The sequence below is a fragment of the Nicotiana sylvestris genome, chromosome 11 (genome assembly GCF_000393655.2).
Source record: "Nicotiana sylvestris chromosome 11, ASM39365v2, whole genome shotgun sequence".
Classification (NCBI taxonomy): domain Eukaryota; kingdom Viridiplantae; phylum Streptophyta; class Magnoliopsida; order Solanales; family Solanaceae; genus Nicotiana; species Nicotiana sylvestris.
Genome location: NC_091067.1, coordinates 156,231,524 through 156,242,941, shown reverse-complemented (window position 1 = coordinate 156,242,941; position 11,418 = coordinate 156,231,524). Strand labels below are relative to the sequence as shown.

Here is an 11,418-nt window from a genome sequence, read left to right as displayed (position 1 = left end):
ATGAATACTACATACAGATGTCTGAAGAAAAGAAATATAGTCTATCTCCAATACAAATGAAAACAGAACAGATAAGTAGAGAGAAGAGACGTTGGGCCTGCGAACGCCTGCAAGACTACCTCCGGATCTCTGTGGATTGAAGTCTGACTCCCCAAGTGCTACTGTCCCGGTGCTGCTCCGATATCTGCATAGAGTGCAGAGTGTAGCATCAGCATAACCGACCCCATGTGCTGGTAAGTGCCTGGCCTAACCCCGGCGAGGTAGTGACGAGGCTAGGACCAGACTCCAGATAAACCTGTGCAATAATATAATATACGACGGAAACTAAACAGGAATAAGCAGTTTAAATGGGAGGGGGTACATGCTTCGGGGAACACATTAAATCCAGCAAAAATAAAGAGAAATAAGAGAGGAACAACTCAAAATCTACAACCAGTCATAATAATACTGTTGCGGCGCGCAACCCGATCCAATATATATAAAATTGTTGTGGCGTGCAACCCGACCCAGTATATATATAACATTATTGCAGCGTGCAACCCGATCCAGTATATATAGCTTTGTTGCGGCGTGCAACCCGATCCAGTATATATAACATTGTTTCGGCGTGCAACCCGATCCAGTATATATAACATTGTTGCGGCGTGTAACCCGATCCAATATGTATAATATTGTTGCGGTGTGCAACCCGATCCAATATATATAACATTGTTGCGGTGTGAAACCAAATCCAATATATATAACATTATTGCGGTGTGCAACCCGATCCAATATATTTATATACCTTAAACTCAACCATACCACGAGTCCTGGCAAGGGATCAACAATAACTACACTATCCCGACAAGGGGATTCAATAGTGAAAGTATATACGTCCCAGCAAGAGAGAATCAGCTATAACCAATCTTAACTCAACTCTTACTCATCTCAGTTAACACCAATACTAAATCATCAGTAATTTCCACGAAAACAAACTAAATCCTCACTTAATATCGGGAAGCACCAATTAAGCATCTGTAGAATCACTTAAGAATACAACATATATCAATTTAAGACTCACGGTCATGCTCGACACCAATGTATAGATACTCGTCACGATGCCTATATGTCGTACTCAACAAGAAGCAGGTAACAAATAGGACACAACTCCTAATTCCTCAAGCTAAGGTTAGACCGAACACTTACCTCGATGCCACAAACACAATTCATGATTCAATTATGGCTTTACCCCTTGATTCCACCACCAATTCTCTCGTATCTAGTCACAAGTTACTTAATTACATCAATAAACACTAAATGAATCAATTGGAATGCATGAAAATGCATTTTCTAAAGTTTTACCCAAAAAGTTAAAAATCACCCACGGGCCCACATGGTCAAAACTCAAGGTTCGAACCAAAACCCGATTACCCATTTCCCCACGAACCCAAATATATGATTTGTTTTGAAATCGGACCTCAAATCGATGTCCAAATCCCCAATTTTTGAAAAACCTAAGTTCTACCGAAAACACCCAATTTTCCCCATGAAAGTCATTGATTGTGAGTTGAAATCATATGAAAAGATGTTAATGATTGAAGAAAATGAGTTAGAAATCACTTACCAATGTTTTGGAGAATAAAGTTATTTGAAAAAATCGCCTCTTATGTTTTGGGGTTTTGATAAATGAAAAATAACTAAAAATCCCGTCTTAATATACTCATCTCAGACCCCCTGTGTAGATCGCACAAAATTAACTGTGGTCTCACAGCCTCTTAGACTCCCTGTACGGATGGCACAAAATCAACTGCGGCTGCACAACCTCTCAGATTCCCAGTGCAGACCGCATAAAATCCACTGCGGCCGCACAGCCTCCAGTGCGGACAACACAAAACTAGTGCGGACCGCACTAGTAGGTTCAGAGAGCTGTAGCTTTTTTTCTGAACCTCCAATAGTCATGTTTAAGCCTAAGACACCTGTCACCTCCTTTTTACTTACACCCCCGGAAGGGAGTATATATGGGAGTATTTTCCAACTTAAAGTGACAATTGAAACAGGATTATTTTATTAAAAATTCAGAGTCGCCATTTGGGTTAGTTTTATGGTGTCCCAAGTCACCGGTTCAAATCCCGAATCGAGGAAAAGATTGACTATGTATTACGGTCTGCGAACCAGAAATTCGGGCAATGAATTCTGTTAACCCGGGAGAAGGTGTTAGGCATTCCCGAGTTCCGTTGTTCTAGCACGGTCGCTCAACTGTTACTATTGTCATAATTATCCGATTTTAGTACATGTTTTATCCCATGTGCAAATTTTAGTTTTAACCGCTTTTATTCATTTTTTAAGGAAAATTGCAACGTTATTAAAACGCGTCTCGAACCACGTCACATAAATACACCCATGGTTTTTGACATATTTTAAAATCGTTAAGATTTGGATATGGGTCACATAAATGCACACCCGAGTTTAAGAAGGTAATATTATTAAAATACGCGCCTAAAGCAACTAGCGCATTTTAAATTTGCGAGGGCCATGGAAATTTGCTAAATGGCGTGCCTCGATTTCTAAAGAACAAGCATACCGATGTAAATGAGAGCCGTGCAATTGAAGATTTTGTTTGATACGGCACACCTCGATTCCAATTTTTTTAAAGGGAGTGCAAAACTAAACTTTTGAGGGCCATAAACCTTGTGTTTGGCTATTGTGGCACACCTCGAACTATTTGGAAAGTCTCATTAATTAAAAGGGGAAAATTTATCAAAGCTTTGGACCAAAAATTAAACTACTTAAAAGGTGGGTCAGTAGCGAGAGAGAACGGATGCATGAACATAAGAGAAGCAGCTGATTTCCAACTCAGGCCCAATCATGGGCCCAAATCCTTGGGGAAAACTGGGCATCAACGGAAAGTAGGACTCCAGATTGAGTCCCTGGCCAAAGCAAGTGATGCTTTCACATTTAGCCACGAGCTAACAGATTTCCCTATTAACCAGTAATCAATATATCAAGCTACTTTTTAACACTATCAGGTACAACTGTTTGATTGCAGATTTATCAGATGCCTATTTTGGATTCGAATACAACTGGACTTGCCTATTCCTCATGGAAATTCAAACCAAGGCCTTTCGGTACTAACACCATTCAATCCACACAGGACAACATGCTAGTTATTTAAATTTCTAAAAGAAATTTAACTTAAACTCATTCTTCAAGCAGTGAGTACCAGAATCAAAGATGGAGTTGACATGCAAATACCCATTCTAACTCACTCTGTAGCCTTTTATACTCAAACAAAGCTCGACTTCAGCATTTGAAATAAGCTGACAATAACCTCAATAAATTTCCTAGCAAAGAGATCTGACGACTAAACTTAAACGTAGGCATAAATTTCAATTAGAACTCAGAATAATGAGAACACAACATATAACCAAATTTGACTAAACCTAATGCTAACCAGGCATCCATAATAATTCAGAATCATGCTAAAGTTCGATTATACAATACCAAAGTCTAACTACTAACTCAAATGGCCAAAGTATGATCCAAATTTCATAATAGCCTTATGCCAAACATACTAATAGCACTCATTTACTTAAAACAGAATTCAATCTATTAAGATAGCAAACAGATTGCAGATGTAAAGTCAGAGCAAGACCATTAAATCAGCAAAGTATAAAATGTCATGCTTCGAATTTAGCTTTTCATTTCAATCTTCAAGTTCACTTCACAATATTGAGGCTCAAAGTAGATACCTGGATATAGCCAAAAGAAATACAAAATTTCAGCAAGGGAATGATGAGATCAACAGCAGTTGGGCAGCAAAACAATCATTAAAATCAACTCCAACCAAGAATGAGGTGCAGCAATGACAGTACCAATCAAACAGTAGCCCAGCAAGCTTTAAACCAACTTTGACGACCAGATTCAAACCATTTTTATACTCAGATGAGTCCAGATTGTTTCAGAAATTGAACAGAATTCTAAACAAATCACTGAAGAGACCCAATGAAATAGTAAAAATCAGCCATTTTGCATTTCTGTGTTTTTGTTCTTAAAACTCTCAAAATCAAGTCATTTTAGCCCTCAGATAAGTTAGAACTCAATTCAGGAGTGGGAAATCTAAGAAATCACCAAGGAAACTCAATGAAACAGTAATCTTTTACAGCCGTTTGTATTTTTTTTCCAGAATTTTCTCTATTAAGCCCTGCCTTTCAATGCAAGAAAGCATGCCTTTATATGCCAGGAAGTAGGACAGCTTTCAAATTTTAATATTCACCCCCTTAGTCCCTTTCCAATTCTCATTTTTGCTGCTTAATCCCTAAATTTCTGACTTGCTGGCCAAGTAAGACCTTTTATTTTCAGCTTCTAGGAAGCTTCCTAGACAGTTATTAAAAGATTTTCTTAGCAATTACCCAAAATAACCCTCTGAGCCCTGTTAATTACCCTTCAAAATGTGGGTTAAATTGACCCAACTAGATTTGGTATGGGTCTGTGAATCCAAATTAAACCCCACTTGGGCTCTTGATTTTCAGAACCCAATTCAATTTAAGCAAAGATTCCCAAATTCAAAAACTGACCAAAATTCCCAAAAGAAGAAATCCGGAAACCTTTTAAAAATGCAATCAGACAAAGACGAGGGTGAATGAATTAATTAGTTTAATCACATAATAAGAAATTGACTAAGTTATAGGCCTAATTAACTAGGTGATTAAACAAATGATAAAAATGAGGCAGTAATCATGCTATTAACACAAAGGGACTAAGCAAACAAAACAGGATCAAGGGACGGACTAAAAAAATCAGAGAAGCAGGCGTTCACAAAGAAGACAAAGAGAAAGAAGAAAAGGAAAACAAGACAAAGGACGGAACATGACTTGGACTCCGACGGTCTAAATGAATTTCAAACAGACTAAAGAAAAGGGACGGAGGAGGATAATAAAATAGTGAAAGAAAGAAGAATACAAGAGGGGAAAAAACTTACCAAATCAGAGCTTGAAAATTATCGGAGGCCAATGACTTAACCAAACTAATGTCAAACGTTTGTTCTTTGCCAAGAACAACTGAACGACATTAATTTTGTCGAGTCCAACCTTCAAAACTGGAAACAGTTACACTCCACGTTCGTGCATACTGCCAGGTCTGGCGAAAAACTGACTTTAACCTCTGGAGGTCAAACTCAAATTTAAGATTTGAGATGTTCTAGTGATATTTGAAGGAAGTGGTTTAGATAATCTGAAAGAGAAGGGGACATGGAGTTTGGGGTGTAAATTTGGGGCTAATTGGATGAGTTAGGGTTTCAGTCGTTCTCTTTGATTCAAGATTCGAGAGGTTGGGCTGGGATTTAAGGGAGGGGGTTTGGAGATTTGGAAAGAGGAGAAGGAGAGGAATCTATGGTGTAAAAATGGGGTCGATTGGAGCAGCGCCGCCGGCGGAGGCGATTTCCGATAGGCGGCTCACGGCAGAGGCGGTGAGGGGTTCTCTGAGTGTGTGTAGGGACGATGAGAGGGGGTAGGGGGTGCGTTTGGACACTAATATACTAAAGGGAAGCCAGTTCTCGTCCGTTGGATTAGGAACGATCAACGACTCAGATCAAAACTTAACGAAACGACGTCGTTTGATTAAAGGGGAAGCCTGGACCGGGTCCAGATGGTTTTGGGCTGGGTAAGGGGCAATTTGGACGGGTTTCAGGGGTACAGGGGTTTGGGCTTGGAGATAATTCAATTAATTTTGGCCCAAATTCCTTTTCTTCATTTTAATTTTTTTCAATTTTTCTAATTTCTTCTAAATTAAAATTAAAATAAAACCTAAATTAATTCCTAATCAAATTATCCTATCGCATTAAATTAACTAACTCTAAATAAAAATTATCACAACTAATTAAATAGCAAATTAAAGAAAAACTACCAAAATTCGAAACTAAAAATTTAAAAATGCAAAAATAAGTTATTTTTGTGATTTTTTCTATTTTTATAAAACACTAAATTACTAATTAATTCAAGAATACAAAATTAGATCCTAAATGCAAATGCAATATATTTTTGTATTTTTCATAAATTAAATAAAATAAACATGCACAAACAAATGCAAACAATAACGAAAAATACTACGAAAATCTACGAAATTACAAATAATGGAAAAATTTATTTTTCTTGAATATGTGGGAATAATTCATATAGGCAAAAATTACGTGCTCACAGCTGCCCCTCTTTGCCCGGAAACACAAAGAGTTTTCGTGCAAAGATAAAGTGAGTGGATACGAACGATTTTTGCCCGTTTGAATATTCCGTGGGAAGCATTTTTGAAGGATTTGACCGCACCCTGCTTCCGAGGTTGCCTACATATCCTTGGTTATAAAGGAATCAGGTCAGTGTAGTTCGTGAAGTTTTGGTAGCTAGGACTACCATGAAGTTGTGATTTCACTGTTGCTGTTGCTGCTACTGCTTACTGAACCCCCTTATTACACCATGTCAAAATAAAAAGAAGCTAGACTAGACTATGATCTATGCATTACAAAAATACTATCTATATCTTCAAAATTGTTCTTGTGGTTCTTGTTGTCTTGTTGACTTGTATTCTCCTAGTGGAATCCCCTTGTTGCCGCCTTGAATTATACTATGAGATGTTTCCCTTTCTCCAGGTGGACACCTGATTGCTGAAACTTGAATGTATTCCCTTTCTCCAGGTGGACACCTGACTGCTGAATTTGAGAAATGTATTCCCTTGTTCTTTAGGTGGGCGCCTGATTGCCAAACTTTGAAAAATATATTCCCTTGTTCTCCAGGTGGGTGCCTGATTACTGAACTTGAAAAATGAATTCCCTTGTTCTTCAGGTGGGTGCCTGATTGCCAAACTTTGAAAAATGTATTCCCTTGTTCTCCAGGTGGGCACCTGATTACTGAACTTGAAAAATGTATTCCCTTGTTCTCCAGGTGGGCGCCTGATTGCTGAACTTGAAAAATGTATTCTCTTGTTCTCCAGGTGGGCGCCTGACTGCTAAATTTGAGAAACGTATTCCCTTGTTCTTCAAGTGGGCGCCTGATTGCCAAACATTGAAAAATGTATTCCCTTGTTCTCCAGGTGGGCGCCTGATTACCAAAACTTAAAATGTATTCCCTTGTTCTCCAGGTGGGCACCTGATTGCTGAACTTGAAAAATGTATTCCCTTGTTCTTTAGGTGGGTGCCTGATTGTCAAAACTTGAAATGTATTCCCTTGTTCTCCAGGTGGGCGCCTGATTGCTGAACTTGAAAATGTATTCCCTTGTTCTCCAGGTGGACGCCTGATTGCCAAAACTTGAAATGTATTCCCTTGTTCTCCAGGTGGGCGCCTGATTACCCAAAACTTGAAATGTATTCCCTTGTTCTCCATGTGGGCGCCTGATTTCAACGAAAATAGACAAAAATAGAGAAAATTTTCTGCCCCAGTTTGGTGGCTGGGCACATCTGTGAGTGTTAATTGACATGTTACCAAATATCTCTATGAATATGAAAGCTAAATCCCATTATCCAGGAGGGTCCTGAAACTCCTAGTTAAATGATGGCTTTAAAAATCTAAATTATATCTTCTAAAGGTGTGACTCCTACTACATCTTGTTATCTAAGAAAGTCTTAAACTACATCCCATTATCCAAGAGGGTCCTGACAACAAAAAATTAAATCCCATTATCCAGGAGGGTCCTAAACACTTACAACTAAATCTCATTATCCAGGAGGGTCCTGAAACTCCTAGTTAAATGATGGCTTTAAAAATCTAAATTATATCTTCTAAAGGTGTGACTCTTGCTACATCTTGTTATCTAAGAAAGTCTTAAACTACATCCCATTATCCAGGAGGGTCCTCACAACAAAAAATTAAATCCTATTATCCAGGAGGGTCCTGAACACTTACAACTAAATCCCATTATCCAAGAAGATCCTGAAATTTCAAATTGAATCTTATCCCTAGCATGAAAACTTCAAAGCCAAACTTATATTTCCTCAAGGTAGAGCCTAGCTAGATCTTGTTACTCATGAACGTTTTGAATTTTAACTAAGTCTCATTGTCCAGGTGGGTCCTGAGAATTTAAAAACTAAATCCCATTATCCAGGAGGGTCCTGAGAACTTAAGATTAAATCCCATTATCCAGGAGGGCCCTGACAACAAAAAATTAAATTCCATTATCCATGAGGGTCCTGAAAATCAAAAATCAAGTATTATCTTAAAAGTGACAATTTTATGGCTGAATTATATTACCCTATACCAGAACTTACACTAAATGTTGTTATCTAATCGAAATCTTAAAGTTAAGTCCCATTATTCAGGAGGGTCCTGACAACTCTTAATTGAATCTTATCTTAAACATGCAAACTTTGAAACAAACTTATATTCCTTGGGGTACATTTATGCTAGATTTTGCTACTCGTGATTGTTTTGAATTTTAAACTAGGTCCCATTTTCCAGGAGGGTCCTGAGAATTTTAACTTAAATCCCATTATCCAGGCGGGTCCTGAAAATCAAACATCAAACCTGTCTGGTGCTTGCCTTTCCCCTGCGGAGGATTTCTCCGGAACAACCGAAATTTTCCGACCCTGTTTCAATCAAAGAAATATCTTGTCAGTTTAAAATGTGGTGGTTAGTTGATGGCATTTTTTTGTTGAAAGTTTCTCCGCTGTCGTGCTTTGTTTTGATTGGCCTCCTCTAAACTGGCTAAGAACCGCTTGCCTTTCCGGCTGACTTTCAAACCCCTATGACTTTAGGTGACCCGAGTGTTCTATACCTGAACCGTTGTTTCAAACCTCTGAACCATTTAACTGAACCTTTGCATCTCCCATGAAATTACTAAATCATTCTGCCAATAGAACTTTTGTTGGCACTTTATCCCACTTTACATCATGCTATCTTCGATATACTCTTGCCGCACTGTGCTTCGCAATTTTTGAAGCTGGTAGTGATCTTTGAAATTCCTTCTTATTTGTTTAAATAGAACTGACATTGGGAACATCTTAGAGAAATAAACCCAAAAGAAATGAAATGCCATGACTTTCAGAGTTAACGATAAGAAAATCCAAAACTGGAAGACTATCTGAAGACTTATCTGAGTGGAGCAGCTGGCACCAATGATCATGACATGCATTTCGGATTAATCGGCCCGATCTGTCCAACCAATCAACTTTCAGTTGCCATACTTTGTTGCCCCAGAGTTTCCATAACCTGATTTCTTCACCAAAACTTTGACCTTGTTCGGCCCGCGATGCCTTGAAGGGTTTTCACCAACAAGCCTCTCTCATTTGTTCATCTCTCAACTCACTTTCGCCTTACGGTGCCCATGAGGGGTTTCACCAATAAGACTCTCTCATTTTGATTTCTCTCAGCTCTCGTCGCCTTATGGTGCCCGTGAGGGTTTTCACCAATAAGACTCTCTCATTTTCAATATTTTTTGCTTGGACCAGAGTGTTGCCCTTGATATGAATCACCTCAACTTGCTTGACTTGGCATCTCTCGAAGACTGATTGAAAGGTCTTTCTTTGGACCATAATACGGGCATTTGGATAGGGTGAGAAAGAAAGGATATCAAAGGCTCAAAACAATTCGAATGGGTTCAAGATTACAATTTTCGGAATCAGATTTCTGCCCACAACTTCTGCCCCAGTTTCTTGTTTAGGGACTTTTGGATTCTTATTTTGATGGGACCGAAACGTGGGGCTGCCTACGTATCCTTAAAAGGAATCAGGTCGAACGTAGTTCATGTCATAGAAATTACTTTGTTGTTGTGATTTTCTCTTTTCTCTTTCTTTTCTTTCTCATTTTGCTTTCTTTCCTCTTTTTGTTGTTTTTCTTCTTTTTTTCTTTCTCTTTCCATTCTTTTCTTTCTTTTTCATTCTTTTTTTTCTCTTTTCTTTTCTTTTTCTCTCCTGTTTTTCCTCTCTCTTTTTCTTTTTCTTCCTTTACTTATCTTTCACGCTTGTGTTTCTAATATTTGCTATTGATTCCGAAAAAGGGGTATGAAAGAAAAATAAATAAGCCTCAAAAGGGGGTAACAAAGGATAAAGTGTTTAGATAGAAGAACAAAACGCCTTCGTCATTCCACATCTTCAAAAATATGCCAAGTACAAACAAATATAAATTAACCAGAGAAAATCATACATAGTATCTCTTGACCACATCGGAATTGATGGCCATTTCTATACACTTGCCTTCTATATCCGTTAAATACAAAGCGCCATTTGACAACACTCTAGTTACGATGAATGGCCCCTGCCAGTTTGGAGCAAACTTGCCTTTGGCCTCAGCCTGATGTGGAAGGATACGTCTCAATACTAACTGGCCCACTTCAAACTTCCGTGGATGCACCTTCTTATTATATGCTCTGGCCATTCTCTGTTGATACAACTGGCCATGACACACTGCTGCTAATCTTTTCTCATCAATCAGACTCAATTTTTCCAAGCGGGTTTTGACCCACTCATCATCATCGATCTTAGCCTCCGCGACAATTTGAAGGGATGGAATTTCCACTTCTGCGGGTATCACTACTTCGGTGCCATACACCAACAAATAAGGAGTCGCCCCTATTGAAGTGCGGACAGTAGTGCGATAACCCAGCAATGCGAATGATAGCTTTTCATGCCACTGCCTAGAACTCTCCACCATTTTTCTAAGTATCTTCTTTATATTCTTGTTGGCCGCCTCAACTTCTCTGTTTGCCTAAGGGCGGTACGGGGTAGAATTGCGATGTGTAATCTTGAACTGCTGACATACCTCTTTCATCAGATGACTATTGAGATTAGCCCCATTGTCTGTATTGATCACCTTTGGTATCCTAAACCGGCAAATGATATTTGAGTGCACAAAATCAACCACCGCCTTCTTGGTTACAAACTTGAATGTTTTAGCCTCTACCCACTTAGTGAAATAGTCGATGACCACCAGAATGAACCTGTGCCCGTTTGACGCTGATGGCTCAATTGGCCCAATGACATCCATGCCCCGTGCAACAAAAGACCACGGTGCAGACATCGTGTGTAATTCAGATGGTGGAGGATGAATCAAATCTCCATGCACTTGGCACTGATGACATTTACGCACGAAACTGATACAATCTTGCTCCATAGTGAGCCAATAATAACCTGCTCGGAGGATCTTCTTTGCCAACACGTACCCACTCATGTGCGGTCCACAGACTCTAGAATGTACTTCGGTCATAATAGTTGTAGCCTGCCTAGCATCTATGCATCTCAGTAGCCCAAGGTCTGGAGTTCTTTTGTATAGAACCCCTCCACTGAAGAAAAAACCGCTTGCCAACCACCTAATTGTTCTCTTTTGATCACCTATGGCTTGTACTGGATACACCCCCATCCTGATGTATTCCTTGATATCGTGAAACCAAGGTTCCCCATCGAGCTCTTCTTCCACCACATTATAGTAAGCATGCTGATCGTGGATCTGAATCTACAAAGGATCCATA

General features: G+C 39.0%; 1 protein-coding gene across 1 annotated transcript; it reads right to left on the bottom strand.

Annotated features, from left to right (window-relative positions):
• Positions 1 to 10,091: 10,091 nt before the first annotated feature.
• LOC138881889 (uncharacterized) lies at positions 10,092 to 10,604 on the bottom strand. Its single transcript, XM_070162187.1, has one exon. The coding sequence runs from the start codon at positions 10,602 to 10,604 to the stop codon at positions 10,092 to 10,094; it is 513 nt and encodes a 170-aa protein (XP_070018288.1).
• Between the last annotated feature and the right edge of the window lie 814 nt (positions 10,605 to 11,418).

What these genes read in the sequence shown, in the direction of transcription:
- LOC138881889 (XM_070162187.1), bottom strand. Translation starts at nt 10,604, where the DNA reads ATGGTGGAGAGTTCTAGGCAGTGGCATGAAAAGCTATCATTCGCATTG.